This window comes from Eublepharis macularius, chromosome 5 (genome assembly GCF_028583425.1).
Source record: "Eublepharis macularius isolate TG4126 chromosome 5, MPM_Emac_v1.0, whole genome shotgun sequence".
Lineage (NCBI taxonomy): Eukaryota > Metazoa > Chordata > Lepidosauria > Squamata > Eublepharidae > Eublepharis > Eublepharis macularius.
The window spans coordinates 123190922-123209669 of NC_072794.1; the positions used below are offsets into that span (position 1 = coordinate 123190922).

The 18748-nt window shown below is 41.4% G+C and overlaps 1 protein-coding gene across 2 annotated transcripts in view; it reads right to left on the reverse strand.

Moving 5' to 3' along the window:
* Positions 1–11648: 11648 nt before the first annotated feature.
* The window catches only part of PPM1J (protein phosphatase, Mg2+/Mn2+ dependent 1J), a 35190-nt gene continuing 28090 nt past the window's right edge, over positions 11649–18748 (reverse strand). For both annotated transcript variants that reach the window (XM_054981804.1, XM_054981803.1), the window contains exons 7-10: positions 18531–18594; positions 16910–17017; positions 15241–15392; positions 11649–14380 (exon numbers count right to left, since the gene is read on the reverse strand). In XM_054981804.1, the coding sequence (XP_054837779.1) occupies positions 14233–14380; positions 15241–15392; positions 16910–17017; positions 18531–18594 (472 nt within the window). In that variant the 3' untranslated portion in view covers positions 11649–14232. The remainder of the gene's footprint in view (positions 14381–15240; positions 15393–16909; positions 17018–18530; positions 18595–18748) is intronic.

The following is an 18748-nucleotide window of genomic DNA, read 5'->3' on the forward strand; positions in this document are numbered from 1 at the left end:
CTTTGGGATTGGCGACGCCTCTGGGGTCGCCTCGGGGAGGAGCTAGACTCTGCACTAGGGCGGTGGGAGCAAGTCGGAGGTGCTTAATTGGGCCGGACTAAGGTGGGGCCGGGGAGGCGAGCCTGTGCTCGACGAGGACTGAGCCTCGGGAACTGAACTCCGAAAGTTCGCCTTTGAACCCGTGAAGTGTTTCTGAAAAGAGACGGAATGCGTTTTCCATCACTGACGAATCTCCTGGAAAGCGTTTCCAAACCAGCCGCGGCGCCGTTACGCAAGACAGCGATTTCGTTTCTACAATCTAAAGTTCAATAGTTCATGACACCTACTTGGAGGACAAGCTCAGATTTGCGGTTAGGGGATGAAATTGGGAAGGCCTCTGCACGAACATAAAAGCAGTCTCCACTGTGGTCCTATTTGTTTCAAGGTGAAGGAATACACTCCGCTGGGCCCAGAGGACCAGAGATATGGGAAGCAGAGCAAATAAGGATGGAGGCGAGCTCTAGAATCCCGATATGTTGATTTGTGAACGTATAACAGTTAAAGGAGTGAGCCACCCGAAGCTGCCCCTGCCAGCTCCAAATGGGGAAATTCCTGACGATTTGGGGTGCAGCCTGACAAGGGCAGTTTGAGGTGGGAAATGTTTTCAGCAAGCTATAATGCAAGCGCCCACCCTCCAAATTTGGCATTTTCACCAGGGGAACTGATATCTAGTCTGGAGATGAATTGTAACTCTGGGAGGTCTCTAGGCCCCACCTGGACGTTGGCAACCCTACACACCATTCAAAGTGTGAGCCACTGTGGTGTAGTGGCTCGAGTGGTGGACTAGGGTCTTGAGTGACCCAGGTTCAGTTCCTCAGTCTGCCACAGATCGGTGGCAAACTGCTCGGTGCCCTTGAGCCAGTCATAAACTCGCAGCCGAACCACAGGATTTGTTGTGAGGAAAAAAGGAGAATATGCTGTGAGTCACTTTGGGTCCCAACTACGGAGAAAGGTGGGATATAAATCAAGTAAATTAAAAAGGAGGCAGAAGGTCACATAATGATTTCAGCTTTGCACAGTAGAAAAGATAAAGAAGCCTGCCTTTTGCCAAAGCAGTAATCTTCAGAGACAGAAGAGTCATCATTGATTTCTTGAGTAATTGGAAGACGGAGGGGAATATTAGATGTTTACTTTAGATTGATGAGAATAGCATTTACATCAATTATGTGGTAAAGAACAAAAATTACAAGGGCTATCAGCTTTCAAGCATTTTATTTTTATTTATATCATTTATGCTCTGCTTTTCTCACTGAGACTCAAGGTGAATAACACAGGGTAAATCAATACACTCAACAGCTGGGATGTTCACTAAACAATGCAATAGGATATGCAATTGCAAATTTGCAGAGATTTGAAAACAAGCAGAAAATTCAACACTGAGCCGATACAATTCTGAAACAGAGCATAAGTAATTAAACTTGACATATTAGCAAGGCAGAACCTACCCTGTAGGAACATACTGCGGCAGACAGTACACAGTAGTATATGCCACAGACCCTATCCCTTTATTAATACATCTTTTTGAACCATTTCCCTACATTACAGCCCTCCTGCCCTGTGTACAAAAGCATTCAGGGTGTGTTTGCATTAAAGGGGAAACCAGAGACTGAAAATATCTGAAATAAATCCTCTGTATAAATCCACCCTCTTTTAATTCCCCTCCATTAAAAGGAGGAGTGAGGTGTAACAAGGTGGCTCATTTTGCTTGAAATATTATAACTATGTCTGACTCAGTTCTCATGTTGCTTTCACTGAGGATGACTTGTTTCCTACTTCATCTGTCCATGTGGGTTGATAGATTTGAAGAGAGAAGTACTGTTCACAAATTAATGAAAAGTATAAATAGCAGCTTGTCTGGATCTGTGTCATATGCAGCAGGGGGATGGGGACAAATGGCTGTACTCCTGAAGCTGTAATTTGCCTCATAGGGAAAAGCCCAGGCAATGACTACATGGCGGCTTAGATCCACCAGTGGATTTCCGCAGAGAGGAGCATTTTCAACCACAGGAACAACACTGAAGGGCTTGGGGACTACACTGTGTGTGTGAGAGATGATAATAACATTCCATTTTCCAGGACAATTAATGCCCACTCAGAGCAGTTTACAAAGTGTGTTGTTATTATCCCCAGGCCACAACAGACACCCTGTGAGGTGGGTGGGGCTGAAAGAGATCTGAGAGAGCTGTGACTGACCCAAGGTCACCCAGCTGGCTTCAAGCAGAGGAGTGGGGAATCAAACCCAGTTCTCCAGATTAGAGTCCTGCCACTCTTAACCACTACACCAAACTGCACACTCTGAAAATGAAAAATCTACTCTGTGGAAATCCAAGCCACTGAAACTGCTCTCCATCATCCTAGCTTTCTTCCTTCTTACACCCTCTCCAGGGAATGGCTTTTGCATGGAATAAAGTCACATGGAGCTAAAGACAGCTCAGAAAGACTAAAGTAGTTTCTCCATCTCCTGGAAATGTCCTAATTCTTCTTGCCACAGCTGCAAGTTTTCCAGCTGGAACAAAATTTGATTTAAGAACAAACTACCACTGATTGAGTTCCAGCAGTAATTCAGGAATAAAATGCTAGTGTAAATACATACAATTAAGATACAAAGGGACCATACACACTGGGGTGAATAATAAAGAGAGAATCAAGTTAACTATACAGATTCACATGGAGAGAAACAAATCCAGAAAAGAAAGCAAATGCAAGGCTTCTGGCTTTAGCCCAGCCATACCTCAAAAACTTTCTTCTTTTTAAAAACTTTCTGTGTTCCATGAAAGGAAAGGAGGAGGAGATATATGGATCATGAACTTGGTTTGTTTTCTGTTCTAGTTCTCAGTAACACAGATTTGTTATGAAAGTAGTATTGGTTCTTCTAAGAATATACTACTGATGGCCTTATGAGCATAGTAAGGCTTTAACCTGTTGACCTGTGACTCTCACCAAGTACATTACAAGGGCCACAGTACCATCAAGGTATGTGGCGCTTTACAGAATGAGGAGTAGAGAAGACAGGCCCAAATATTTTCCAATGTACTGTTAGAGGTAAAAGGATAGAGTAAGGACATGATGAAAACACAAATGAACATGAGATCATCTCTCTGTTGCTTGGTGTGAGGGAGGTGTTGAAGAGAATTGAGGGTTAAACAAGGATGTCACTGAAAAGATAGCTTTTGTTAAAGGATCGGTAGGAAGAGAAAAATACCTGGTGCTTTAGTTACAATGAGAATTGGGACTATATACTTGTAGATAATTTATATCTTTTCAGCTGCAGTTAAACATTTTCAGTTTATTTGATGAAAAAATGGAAAAGAAATAAACATATTTAAAGTAAGGTTGCTAACTGGATTGGGAGGGGATGTCCTGTTCCTTGAACAGGTTTTAATGAGTGGAAATGGGTTGATGAAGCTTTTCATGTCATGAAGTTAAATAACATCGCCTGATAGTCAGTGTGGATCAAACCAATATAAAAGGACAGCTAGAGAGACTGGTTTAAAAGTTTACAAGCTCAGTTTAAAGCTAAACTTGCAGGTAGCCACATTGATTCACAGGCAAACTCCAAAAGCATAATAGGGTAACTCCTTGGTTAGGACTTAGCAAAGTAATAACAAGCTTGTAATTTGGTTTTTTTTTAAACTACTTGGTAGAGTTTTGGTTTGGTATTAGTTTTCTCAGACTTAAGGCTGTAGTTCTGTAGTTATATAGAAACCTTGAGTTTTTACTCTTGCAAGGCTTCAAGTTTTGCCTTCAGCAGTTCTTTATGGTAGATTTTTGAGAATGCCTCATCACAAAAGGCTCTGCCCATACAGAGCTAGAGTTCCTGAATATTTCTTGTGTTTTGTTATATTATAACTTTTATACTGAGTCAAGGAACTCTATAATCAGCCCTCTTTTACATAAGTTCAAGGGTCACCCTGATGAGCAGTTAGTCTTATATCTTTTATCTGACTGAAACCCTAATATTACCAACAAGTTGCTAGGCATCTTCTAATTGTTATGCTTTGTGAGTTAATTGTAAATGATCTTGGATAACTTCCTGCCCTTTTTTCTTCAAGTGTATGATCATTTACATTAATGCTATTTTGATGTTGCTTTATCCTGTTGCATAGTAATTAGACTTCTTTTATTACTGATTATAATTAATGCCTAATAAAGATTTTGCTTACTTGCTTTCTGGAGTCACATAATTGAGAGTAAGTCTTACTGAACTCAGTTGGAGTTGATTCTAAACAAACCAGCAAAGGACTGGGTTGCACCTCTCCCATTGACATGATTTGTCCTTAAAGCTGTATTGTCCAGTATATTTTTGTGGGTATGTGCATGAACGAAAGCATGTATGTCATGTATGTTAATAAAATAATGCAAAAGGGCCACTAGTTTTCAGCTGGAGGGTCAGGATCTACAAGTGGTCAAACCTGGATCAGAGAAGGGTCACATCAAGGTTGCCCACAGGCCTGGAGAAAAAGAATGCCCTATCCTTTTAACAGATGGCTTATTAATATGTAGAAACGAGCTGCTGAAGCTTTTCCTGGCGGGGAGGTAAATGACATCCCATAAAGCCTTTATTAATGGGATGGGATAATTTTTCCTCCAGGTTGCTGGCAACCCTACCAAGCAGCACCAGTACTTTTTGTAAAGTAGTTTAATTTTTGTTATCCCTACATTACAACTAGGGAAGTAGAACTAGGAGGTATAGAGATGTTTTGTGGGATTTCCTCTCAAGGGCAATCATTTTTTGTCATTTATAGAGTAAGTATAACATGGCAAAACTTCCTCAAGGATCCATAAAAGGCCTTACTAAAGGTCTAACAGCTTTGAACAGAACCTTTAGAGCACAAGTTGGTAGTTGCTATTATCTCTACACTGGCCACACCTGCATATTATCTTAGAATTAAGGTAATTTCCCCCCAATTGGTACTAATAACTTCCTTTTGCTTGCTATCAACCAGGGTCATTTAGCTGTTTAAGAAGGGGGGGGATACGTCTGGCGAACCAGACTAATCTTTACCCCAAGATGTGTTGTGATTTTATTGGAAAAACATGTTTGTGATCCTGTTCTACACATTCAAGTATATGCCCTGGCTGCATTTAGAGGAGGGTTTGGTTGTAGCTTTATTAACACATTCTTCTTTGTCATCTCACTTACCTGACTATTACATCTTTACAAGAGCTTCCATATTTCTGAGTATTGGGGTAATATGCAGACTACTCAGTCCTTATCTGCATCTTACACTAGATATCTCCTTCTCATTCTGGGAATAACATAATCTCCAAGATTTTTACTTCTCCCCAACATTTGTTATTTATCTTCATCCAGTCCATACCTAGCTGCATTTTCTGGTCCCATTCCCCTACCTTTCTTTACCCAAGTGGAGGGTTTCCCTCCCCTCATTATTTCTCCTTCCAGCAAAGAGGTCTCTTCTGTTTAATGCTCCAGTGATGTTTTTGTGTATCAGCTGGGCGGCTGACATAATTCAAACACAGACTTCTTCATAATCATGATTATTCTGATCTTGCTGTTGAATCTAACCATTTGGGAATTGCTCATCCTACCGTCCATCTGGAACAGGACAAATTCGAGGCACTGATCAACTGGAGAGCCTTTTGAACTGTGTTCTTCAATAGACATGGGCAGAAATCGAAATATGAAGCAAATTTCATCATGAAACGGGCCATTTTGTATATCGCAAAACAGTGTTTTGTGTGGCCGTGGTTATCACGAAATTCACGACTTTGGGGCCTGTTTCGTTAGCTTCATGAATGATTCATAATTGCAGACAGGCTAGCACCAATCCATTGATTCCCTAGGTAACAATGGGCCCAGACCTTTTGTTGCCATTGGAAACCCCAATTATAGTCCACTTACCCTTGATTGGCAGCTCTCCTAGCCATCTGGAGAGCTTCCATTCTGCCCTATACAGCCAGGAGCTGGGGATCAATCCCCTAGGCAACCAAGGATGTGGGCCTTCTGTAGCCATGGGCACACCAGTCTCACCCCTCCAAACCCTATTAGGCAGGTCTTCTGCCAACCACAGACCTCCTGTTCTGATCTATGTCAGTGTTTTCCTGGGTTTGGAGTGGGAGTGTGTGTGGAAGGATTTGGGATTGGTCTTTTGGCTGCTGCTGCTTTAAAGAGACTGAAAGAAGCTTCTTATTTCCAGCTCTTGGCCTTGCTGTGGCAAGGTCTTTGGGTGAGGGTGCCTTTTTTCCTCCCCCCCCCTCACTCCATCTTCCTGGCCCAGCTCCATCACAGCCAGTTCTTTATTCTCCTCTGATCCAGCAACTCCCGGTCACCGTTTCCGTCATGCACTCTGGCAGCACTTCCCTTCCCACCCTTCCCAATCAATGTATTGCAAACTGGGAGGGTGGGTGGAGGAGAGCCTGCTGAAGTCTCCCTGTGAGGTTGGCATCTCCGGGTATGGAGGGGGCCGTTGAAATGCCCTGCGTTCTGATGAATCACAAAACTAACAAATTGTTTCAGCAAACATGTCAATTTCATGAATGTTCATGGTTCGCGATTCATGGATTGCGACAAAACATGAAACACTCATTTCGGGCTTTTTCCATTTCCTGCCCATGTCTATTCTTCAACACAGACCTGCCTTCCATTCTGCCGTGAACTTGCCTATCAGCCTCACACCCAGTGCTTTCTCCTTCCATTATTGAGCGCCTGTTCTGCCCTTCAGGACCAGGAGGTGGTCTTAGCCAGTGAGTAATAGGGGCAGCTGCCTCCAGCCCTATTCCTCAGAGCAGGAAAAGAAGAGCAGGCTCCTGCCTCCATGTGCACCTGCCTCATCTGGGTTAGAATAGCTGTCTTCCAATGGCAATGGTGGTTCTAGCCCAGTTTGCATAGGATGAGCCCACCCCTCCTGCTTGGTACTGGCAGAGGGAGGCCAGCAGTAGGGTGGCAGTGACTCTGGGGTCATTTGCCCAGGACATTTGATCAGAAGACCTGGTCATTTGCCCAGGACATTTGATCAGAAGACAGCCTCTGGTCAAGACCTTGAATGCTGACTTCTGGTTTTAAAGAAATTTCCAAGTTTACATTGGTTCCTTTCCCATATGGATTCTATGCTACCTCCAATGTCTGATTTACATTTTGCTTTGCTTCCCTTTCTGTCCTACATGAACCACAGAGGATACCAGATGCAAAAGCGAGCAGGCTTCTTGCTAGTTTGGCAGACGCACCTCATCTTTCAGGGCTGGAAAAAAGCTGTCCATTTCCTAAAAGACGAGAAGCTGTTTCTCCCTTTGTTTCTCTATGGAACCTCCTTTATTCACCCTGGGAACAATGACGTCTGTACTCCAGCTACACCGTAGGACATCAGCTTTCAGAATCTGCTCTCTCATAAGGTTGTCACAACTTTTTTCCAGCAACATTCCTGTGCCAAGCAGAATTCCAGCAGGTGAAGCTTTTCTCATTATATCTTCATGCAAGGGAAAAGTCCAGCTTTTCAAAGGTTGTACAACTGTTAAAGGCACAGCAGACAACTCTGCTTATACAAGTGAAATGTTTATATGTATGCAAAACTGCCAGTCAGATAGTGCCTGGACCATAAAATTCATCACAGTCTGATTTCTTGCTCTTGCGATTGCTCTTTACTGATGATAGGAGACTAGATATGTCATCTGTATAATGAGGATAACTCATAAAACCTGCTAAAAAGTATCTGAGACTGTGTGTGTTTCCCAACCTGCCTAGAATTATAGCACCAAGTTTTTAGATTTGAAAAATGTGATTCTCAAAATAAGTTTAAAAAAACTAACCAAAGCATGTTTTTGAGCAGAAGACCACGAAGATACGTGTATCTTCCACAACTGTGCACCCTATCTTCAGTGAAAATGTACATTGAAAAACTGTGATCGAGTTGTTTGCCACTCCCCCCCCGCCCCCATGCTGTTCAGCCCTTTCATCATCCTCAGAATGCAAGTAGCCTTCTGGGGCGTTTCTGATCTTAATCCAGGGCTGTAAACATAAAAGAATTCCATTACTTACTCTGTGGTGCGCTGTTGAACTGAACTGCTTGGAAATACGACTCTTCAGCAGTCCTGGCTCTGGGAACTGTGCTGTTCCATCACTGAAATGCCAGGGGCAGCCTGTGAAGCTACTGCCAAGTAGCTGCTTGTAACATACAGCTATTAGCTGACCACTAATCACAAGTTGCTATGAGATATTGATCAATATCTATGCATGTTGTCAAGTCAAAATGCCCCCTTGAGAGCATTGTAGCATAAGCTTTCGAGAATCAAGTTCTCTTCGTCAGATGCATCTGACGAAGAGAACTTGATTCTCGAAAGCTTATGCTACAATAAAATTGGTTAGTCTTAAAGGTGCTACTGGACTCTTTTTGATTTTGCTACCACAGACTAACACGGCTAACTCCTCTGCATCTTGAGAGCATTGTTTCTCAGGGCTTCTCCAGAGCATTAATTTACGGAAGAACAAATGCAGAGTTTTTGTTCATTTGATATACAAGATCCAGATATCTTCCCTTCATGGAGTGCTTCTGTCACAGCATTCACACGCAAACAGCATTAGAATTGCCAACTGCCTCAATTTAAAAAAATGCCCTTTAGAAGAGACTGAATGGATTACCAGTGGAAATCTTCAGTTGCCTATTTCCATACATTAAGCCTCCATTAAAGGGACAGGACATTTTTGTCCAGGCCTGTTGCCAATCTTAACATCAATATATTGTTGCTACTTCTCCTTGAGGTGGGAGATAGTTGAATGGGATTGCATGAGTTTCATGGTATACTTCAGATAGCAAAACTAGCAAACATCTAGCTTTTTCTTTGACTCTTTTGCAAATGTAACTCTCCTAATCTTAATTAATTAGGATCCGCACTCAAATACTGATTAGCCTAACCACAGTCAACTTCACAGAGGACTTAATACCTAACTGTGATTAAGGTTAGCGGTAAGAATCCATGCGCTAGAAGGAATGGATGTGTGGTTCTTCAGACCGCTCAGGATAGATAGCTGTATTATTTCTACATAAACTTTGGCTAGGAGCATTATTTCTATGCTAGCCCTTTTATTAATTCTTATTGTCTGTATTTGGAAGTTGCTGCTGCTACAAGTTTATAACTACTGTTTTACCTTGTTCATTTGAGTAATTTACCCATTTGCCCTTGTGTCTGTATAACTTGCAATCCTGTAGGGACAGAAGTGCAGAAATTCAGGTCTTTATCTGACAGAGCTAGAGGAAAAAACAGTTCAACTCTGGTATGATTCTCCTCTGTCTATGGTTAGTACTTACCTTTTCATACTGAAAATTACCTTCTGCAAAACCAAAGCAAAATCTGTACAATGTTTTCTATTAGGACCAACCAAAAGGACACAAAATAGTGTGCAAGCTTTTGAATTCTTCAATAGACACAAAATAAAAAGAGGCATGTGTATGTTATGGGGGGGAGAAGATGTTTCAGGTCATAATTTTAATTCTTGCCAGCATTGTTGGGCTTAATGCTGGGCAGGTATGTAGATTTAAAGTGGCGCTTTTGGTGTCAGGTTGGTTTCTGTGAGAAAAAACAAATGGTATCTCTCCATTGACTTTACAAAATCCATCAAAAATCTTTATATCTCTAAGTCGCCAAGTGAGATCCACAGATCTCTTGTAGGCTGTGATAAAAGGAATTACTTGGTAGTCCTTGTTTTAACAATTCTGGAGATAAATGTAAAGAGATACACAAAGTGTAGTCAATCAGAGCCAAAATGGGTACTTTTACCTCATGTTGTAGGTAAATTTGCATATGCACAGTCTCTTGCTAGTTCTGTTTGCTTCCACTTGACACATTCGTCTTGGATAAATTAACTAAGATGGCTCCTTTCTTTCATCATGGCAAAAAGTCCCACTTTAAATGAATTTTAAGTGTAGACCATCCCATTATTCCTTTTAATAAGGACTTTGTAAGACTGTTGCACAAAGTATAGAACGTGACAGAAAGATGTGCTGAAATAACTGTCTTGAGAAATCCTAGCCTATAGCTACAAAAAGGCAGACCAAGAGAAAAATAACATTACTGCCCTCTGTTGGCCATTACCAGATACAACTGAACTAAGACTACCAGAAAATGAAATTGTTCTTATTGTTATAAAGAATATAAAGGAGAAACCAAGACAGGGAGAAGAAAAATCAGAATTCAGGCCAGGATGAACACACGAGATTTCTAAATCCATAAGCTTAGATCCAGGCTCTGTTTATAGGGATGAAACTGATCTTGAAGAGAGCTAAAACGTTCAAACAATCATACTTCTGGCCAACTGGGGGTAGTATTTGCTCAGGATATCACAGACTTGGAAGACACATGGTTCATGCTGAAGTCTCAAACTGGTTCAAATATTGCTAGTCTCAGGATGAGCCCTGAAACAACCCTAAATGTGTCTTTCTTGCTCTGGCTGTATTTTTTTTGGCAGAATGCAGAGAAAAGTGGCTCTATAACCTTTTCCACCTAAGACATTGTCACTTGTACAGTGGTAAATAGTGTCCTCGAAGTACAGCTGCTTACCACTTACAGATTTCTTTATGTAAACAAAAAAAAACCCATCTGGGTAGAAAAACTACCCCCAGAAATCAATGCATTTTGCCATTGGAATAGTTTTTAAAACCTGCCCATGTAACATATTGATGTAGGAAAATACCCCATGAGATTTTCCATAAAACAATGCTCCAAGAAAGCCTTTTTAGCTGCTCTGAAGAGATATAGCCTACTATGACAACATGATGATCTTGTCTTCCACAGGCAAATATGTTCTTGGAGTTAAAAAAATACTCCAAAAGTTAGAAGTTACTAATTTTAGATGTTTTTCCTTAAAATTCATGAGAGTTCATGTTCATTTTCTAGTACTTTAGCATTTGTTGTTTCAAATAAGTGGAATTTGGCTAGGTGTAGAAATATATCCCAAATGCAGTATGTGTTTTTCATAGGTCAGTTTGAATGTGAATATCACTGAAAAGTTCTTTCCTGTGGCCTTGTTTGATGTAGACATGATATAATATAAACTCTTATTATAAGCAGGCCCGAAGTATATTATCAGTAGCTTAGTACATTGTACATTTGAGTGTGGACAAACAGTAAGCAGGTTTTAAAAAACTGCTAGTTCTGCATTCAGTGTTGTTATTGAGAAGACCATTTGAGCTAGCCCTGAGTCCTGATAATAGGAGAGTTAATGTAACCACAGTGCCACATCAATAACCTATGTATTTATGTGAGATTAATGCAATTGTAATAGGATAGCCACATCCAGAATTTCATGTGAACATACTGTTTGGGCTGGCAAGATGAGAAAGAACTTCTCACAGTTTCATCATTTCAACTATTTTCCTGCTATTTCCAAGCAGAACACAAGTAATAAGTGACTTGGCATTTAGTGAGTGGTGAATCAAAGGGCACATACAGCCTTGTAAATTACGATAAGTCCAAGACCCAGTTACAAAGTTACACTTTGTAGAAGGTGTGGAGGGTCAGGAGTAAGGGTACTGTTATTCACTGTCAAGTGAACAAAGCCTGATCTTCCACATTCAATAAGGACCTTACAGCCAGTCCTTGACCTAATTAATATCTAGGTAATGTACATGTATTCACAACACGAGTCTGTCATGCTCACATTTTATATTTTCTCTGGTGTACACGATATTGTGTGAAAAGGTACAAACCATTGAGTCAGTAGTTCAATGCACATTTTTGCAGAAATTACCCAATCATTATATCTAACAGTAAAGTGGATGGCTTCCCCGCCTGTCACAAAACCAGCAAAACACAGACAAGGCAAGGGGTCTCTCCAGGTGTGCAGAAAAAATATGACTCTAAAAATAAAGAAAAAGAAAGTGGGCTTGATGAAGAATATACATAATTCAGGAAATGCTGGATGTTGAGAACAGTGAGAAAACTTTAGAAGGTAAAAAAAAGGGGGGAAGAGAAATCAGCCTGCTCAAGCCCCCTCCCTCAAGATAAGAGGGTGAGAGGTGATTTCCAGACCACCCCCCACAGTTCTTCATAGCCCCAGCTTACTAAACTGATTTTAAAAATTGTCTACACTGCCAAAGTGGTTGAATGTGTCCTCTAAAGCAGAGAATCTTTAATGGGGACAAACAAGGGCCCTGTGCTATCAAATTGCATTATTGCCCTCTTTTTTCTCACATGCATTTTACTGAGTTAAAAGCTCACTTGATTTTGTGATTCCCGAGAATCTTACTTTTATTCATATCTCATTGGTGATGAGGCACACATGACAACCACTCGGAAGTGACAGCAAGACACAGAATCAATATCAAAGCATTTTCCAGAAAGAGAGCGTCTTGACCAATTGTTGATTTGGGATGGTAGCTGATTGCCCCAACCCTGCATTTGGTGCTTCCTTTAAACTTTCTCAGGTGTTTATAGCACACTTTGTGAAGAGACAGGTAAATCCAAACTTCAAAGAAGGGGTGGCTTTAGGTAATGCAGAATTCTTGTCTAAATAAAGTGTTCCACAACACAGAACTGTCAACCTGGCTGCTGTTAATGCTCAAAGTTTCTATATAGTGGCCAGAATTTTCCTTTAAGCTTGCTATTCGTTTCCTCTTAAACCTTACTTTATCTATTGCTCAGAGCTAAATAGATATGCACAGGCCAAATTTAAGCTGCAGAACCTCTAGACAAGAACGAACTCCCTTTTGTACAGTGTAGCTAGCTGAGAATACATTAAGGATTATAATCAAAAATATTTTTAAAAACTTAGCACCCCCTATTCATTAGGCCAAGTGCCAAACACTCTGGGATCAGTCCTGGCCAGGGGTCTGGCTGTCCAGCTACAGCAGGAAATCTTTCAGCATTGCCCCCTCCCATTCCCCACTGCTGCTTCAAAGCCCCAGCAAGGGGGAAATGGGGGTGGGCTTTCACTATCACTTCAGGTGCAAAACTGGAAGTGACATCATCACATCTGGGCGATGCTCTAGGATTCACTCAAAATTCTATGGTTTAATCACAGAATTTTGGACTAATCCTAGAGTATTGCCCCAATACAATAACATTGATTCTAGGTTTGTGACATCACACATTGACACAATGCTAACAAGCTTGTTCCTGCCCCCCCCCCATATATCCTGGCAGGTTACCAGCTGCAGTTGGCCAACTGTAGCCTTAGCACATGTGATTTTTCCAAGAAGGAAACAGATGAACAAACTTGAAATGCAGAATATCTGCCAGTACTATGCATAGCTGCCTACCATGTTTATATGTGCCTTGTACATGTCTATATTTGCTATCAAGAGCCTGCTTTTAAATAAATCCATTAAGTACTGTCATTATAGGGTAACAAATCTATAACAATGTGTGCTTGTTCTCATAAGTCTACCCTTAATTAGCAAAAGAGAAGACATTCTCCAATGCAATTTTCTATAGCAGGACTCTGTTGTACCATTCTTTTGCCCCTTGAGGGCTCATTTGTCAGAATAGCAAATGTGGTTACAGTACAACCATTTTGTTATTACGCTGAAAAATCCCTGTACAAAATGAATGCATAAAACTCACCCAGTTAAGCAGTGACTACTTTGGACTAAGCTGTGCAGAACCTTCTTGCAGCAAGCTTGAGGAATGGGAACCAACCAAAAAGTAGCATTTACGTCATTCTACTTCAACAATTAGCAGCAGTGACAAGGCAGGAAACTTGGGAACAGTTGTCACTGCAAGTCAAGATAATGTGTCCTTGGTACTCGGCAATGAGAGTTTGAACTGGCCCTTGATAATAACAAGATTAAATACTGCAGCAAATCAGGGAGACTCTGGTACTACTACTCAATTTGGAGAACATTTCCATGCTATTCTAAGAAAAAATGACAGCCCTTCCACATCCCCCTTCCTTTCCCTAGAATGATACTGGCAAAAGGCCCTTAATGAATACAGCCCTTGGAAGACGGGACTTCCTATGGGTCTCAAGGGCCAATATGGATATTCCTGAGAGGAACAGCTGTGCCTTGACTTCCTTGATGTGAACAGCTGTGCAGCCCAAGCCTCTGTCTTGTGTCCCCAGCAGGGAGCAGCACACTGGGATGGAGTAGGAGGAGGGCTCAAGTTGCAGTCCCATGGTTTTAATTCTCTTCAGAAGTCTCTGGAAGCATGAATGTTTCCATTGCAGGGGATCTGCAACCTCCAGTTTGTAGCAAATGGTCTTTTACAGTCTAGCAACATGGATCAGATACACCTAGGACTTCCTCAGGTATAATTTCCTGGGCCACCAAGGGGAACAACGAAGACCGAGATATCGTCACCAGAGCCTAATTTGTCATTGGCCAGCCTCCAGCCACGGTCCTTCAGAACCCCTCTGGACCTCATCACTAACTCCTGGGCTACCATAGTATATCTGCAAAACAAGAGTCACTAAGTCAGCATCAACCTTCATTCCTGGAACATAACAGGTATAGTAGTGTACCCTATTATTTCAATGTGCCCTTTTTAAGTATGCAGAGGGATTAAAGTAATTATCTCATTCACTTCATCATATACTGGGAGGCATGGCAAACAGTGAGAAGGAAAGAGGTAGGATTTAAAGTTTTGGTATAGTAGGCTAGCATTTAGAAGTAGAAGAATGCAGCCAGACTGGAAAAACTTATCATTGGAAGATCAACAAATGCAGTGTGGTGGATAGAGTTGGGCCAGGAAGACCTGGATTAAAATCCCATTGACGCTTACTGGATGACTTTAGGCACTGTCTCAAAGTCAGGCTTTGATCAAGTCCCCAGATGTTTTCTTTAAACATTTAAAAAGTAGCTACAGGTGGGTGGTAGGAGAATGCAGTCTAAACTGGGGCACAGTACCAGAACAATCATTTTCCTTTGCACTCTCTACCTGATAGAAACGGACCTTCCTAAACTGGTTTTAATCCAGGTAGGGAAAAATCTCTCTCCATCTACCTTCCTCCATCTGTCGCGGTAGTTCAATGAATTGAACCTAGTCCAAGTCTACCCACTACAATATGGATGACTATTTTCCTAGTGGGACAATGCAGTGTGGTGGAGTTTCTATTTGTGAAATAACATGGGAAGAAAGGCCTTCACTCCCCAGCCCAGAACCATTCTTTCCCAGCACAATTAAGGATTCCTTACAGCTGCTTTTTAATATTTATAGAAAATGTCAGGACCTGATTATACATAATTCCCATAACAGGTAATTTGACTCTCAGCCTCTCTCCACATCTGTCCACAGAAATGTTGCCCTACTCACCTGCAAGGGTCATTGGGCTCATAGCGCATGAGTACATCAACCACCACTTTGGCCACCTCCTGATTACTGGTGACATCCCACAGGCCATCAGTGCCCAGCACAAGCACATCATCAGGGCAGTGCTCATACTGAGTGAGGTCATAGATGCGGACCTGTGAAAATCCAAAAATGCAGCCTTACTGCAAACAGTAGCAAAGGAATTCTTCACCCAGAGGGAAATGGAATATCCCACGCATCTTCTGCCTTGCACACTGCTGCACTCTCCATCACTTCCAGCATGATGTTATGGGTGCAAAGGATTGCTGATGCCACAGCGCTTTTCCTGGAGAAAATTATCACACATCGTCTGCACTGTCTGGGTCCAGACACTTGATGCTCAGTGAGGCCATACTTAAGTTTTGTGGGTGCAGAGTTACAACTGGTTGAAAACGGTCTGTCATCCCACTGACATGGGCAGGGCTGTCCTTTGTACTCCCATTCCTCTATCTTCCCCTGCTATATTCACTATTTGCCCTCATCTTGCAGGGTGCAGGGTGCAGGGTGCCATGAGGCTATTTCTCCAATCCAGTTCCACAGTCTTCAGTTGCTGCACTGGTGCAATATGACAAAGCACAATATTGCATTGGTGCAGTATCCTTGCACTGATTGGTGGTGGGAAGTGCCATCAAGTCGCAGCTGTCTTACATCAACCCTGTAGGGTTTTCAAGGCAAAAGATGAGCAGAAGTGGCTTGCCATTGCCTGCATCTGCATAGCAGCCTTGAACTTCCTTGATGGTCTCCCATCTAAGTAATACCCAGGGCCAACGATGCTTAGCTTCCAAGATCTGACAAGATCAAGCTAGCCTGCGCCATCCAGTTCAGAGCACTGAATTTGCAGATCCAAATTTGCCTTACACAGTAGGACCAAATGATGAACTACCAAGAAAGGGGGTGGGGGGGCTGAATCTTCTGGAAATCAACAGGGTCATCTAATTGGACTGAGCATGAGACAGACATGAAGTATGTCATTCAGGATATCCTTGCCTCAGTGAAAGCTTACACCACAGAAGAATATGAAGAGGAAAAACAAAAGTGAATGCTTATGTAATTAAATCAAGTCTTAAAGTAGTATTTCTAAACCTTAGTTTGAACTCAATTTTCCCCCAAATTCGGGTCAATTTAAATTGTTAAACGCCAACATTTTCAGTTTGGGCACTGCAGTTGCCAAGACATCCCAGAGCCCGATGGTTAGAACGAAAAACATTTTCTATTTTCTTTAACTATTAACTATTTTCTTTTTTAAAAAAACACTCAATCCTTTTTGAGGGGAGTATTCCAGTTCAAATGTTGGAATTTGGGGCTTATAAGCCCATGACAGAGATGGCACCAGTATATTATTCCTTTTATCCTTTCCTCCAAGGAGCTGAGGAATGCTACAGGCCTCACCCTTAATCTTCACAAGAACTCTGTGAGAGCTGGCTTAGACGGAGTGTCTTTTATGGCTGAAGGAGAATTTGGGCCTTCCTAGTCTAACCTCACTGCTCCAGCCAGTACACAAGACACTGGCTCTCAGTGTAGGGAAAAGAAGTAGCAGAATCCAGAGTCCCTCAGCTTGTTAACTATGCCTCTTTTTTAATACAGGGACATACTATGTTCCCCAGGACCAGAATCTTGGCTCTGATGTGCTCACCTCTGGAATGCAGGATAAGAAAGGTTTGATGTAGATATTGGAGCTGTACACTTTGAGATCATGATCTCCCAGGCCTCGAGTCACCCCAATGGTTGCCATCATTCGTGCCTAGGAGGGGTAAATGCCACAAATTCTTGTCAACTGAGATCTAAATATGACTTGCCAACTTCTGCTGAATGGTAATATTTACAGTTGCAACATTTGTTGGTGTCCAAATATGGTCCAGAAGCTTTGAGTGCTTCAGAAACTTCCTCACTTTTGGAGATCTTTATTGAATCAATACAGAAAATGAAATCTACAATATTTGTATATAAATATTTGAGGTTTGTTAATAAATATGCTCTGCAGAACTTTAGAGGTGAATGGAACAAAGAACCTGGAGCGTCCAGTTTTGCTAAAGCAATGGGATATGGCTTTAAGTCCTGTACCTAGATCTTAAGTTGCAACTTATTCAGCAAAAAAATTATGTTTAGGGTATATTGGACACCACAGCATCTTTTACTAAAGGTTTAAGCATAACTATTGGTGGTGTAATTCACAAAATGCATCACTTCAGCAGATGCTCTGGACATGTTTAGTCATTCAGCCCTTTTGGGAGGAAGTTATTAGTTATATTAATTTTGTGTTAAGAAGCTCACTTATTTTTGAGGTTGTTAATGTACTGTTAAACTACTTGTCTGTCTCTTGGAATCTAACTGATGGACAATAGAAATGGACTCCGTACCCTTGCAATTGCTAAAAGACTTACACTTCAACACTGGAAAAACAAAAGCCCACTTCCTGTAAATCACTGGATTGAAGATCTTATAAACATATCACATACAGAAGGTAATTGCGTATGAACTTATCTTTAGATATTTGGAAATCTTTTGTAGATACCTATGTATAGAATTGCCAATAGTGTTTTATAACCAGCATTGTTTTCTTTTTTCCCCTTTTCATTCTTTGCTTTTTTATTTTTCCCATTTTGCACTAATAAAAAATTAAAAATTTTAAAAAGTTATGACTACACGGAGCTGCAATGATCAAGTCAGATGGGTGGTCCTTCTAGCTCAGGATGGTCTACTGGCAGCAGTTCTCCAGGATCTCAGGCTGAGAAAGGTTTTTCCCACCATCTGATGCCTGAGATTCTTTTAACAAAAAGATGCCAGGTCTTGAACTCGGGGCTTTCTGCATGCAAAGTGAATGCATCACCACTGCGCCACGACCCCTTCCACTCTATGGTAGAAGCAACATAATGACAAATACTGGAATCTATGCAAGTGGAATAGGGGACTTTTACTCACTGCTAAAACAGTTTGGGGGCAGGAGAGGGCTTCAAGGCTTCAGAGGCATTTTCTATGTTTCTATGATAATAACTACATACTTCACAATGTATTCTGTTTTTTCTCACAGCATGGTTTTAAAATTCCACAAGCTCTCTATGTTGTTTTTATATTATTCAATGCATACAATTTTTCCCCAGTGGAGATTTCTTTCCAGGAAATGACACAGGAGGAGGATTCCTTTACATAAAATTTAACATGCTAGGGGACTTGAACACTGATCTCCTGCATCTCTTCAAGTTGTTCATAGTAGGTCATCTTTCTTTCTCAAACACTTCTTCATGTCCTCAACATACCTTTTTACCCTCTCCGTATACAAGTGGAAACTTCAGGTCATCTTCTTCTATTCTTTTATATGCCCTAGTTAAAAAATGAAACACACAGGCACTATATGTTGCAATTCAGACACTAGTTACCATCATCTCAGAAACAGAGACTTACAGAATGGTATGGGAAAAGCAGAACTGCATTTTGTTTTACCAAACAGCAAGCCACACCAAACTCTTGTTAGCAA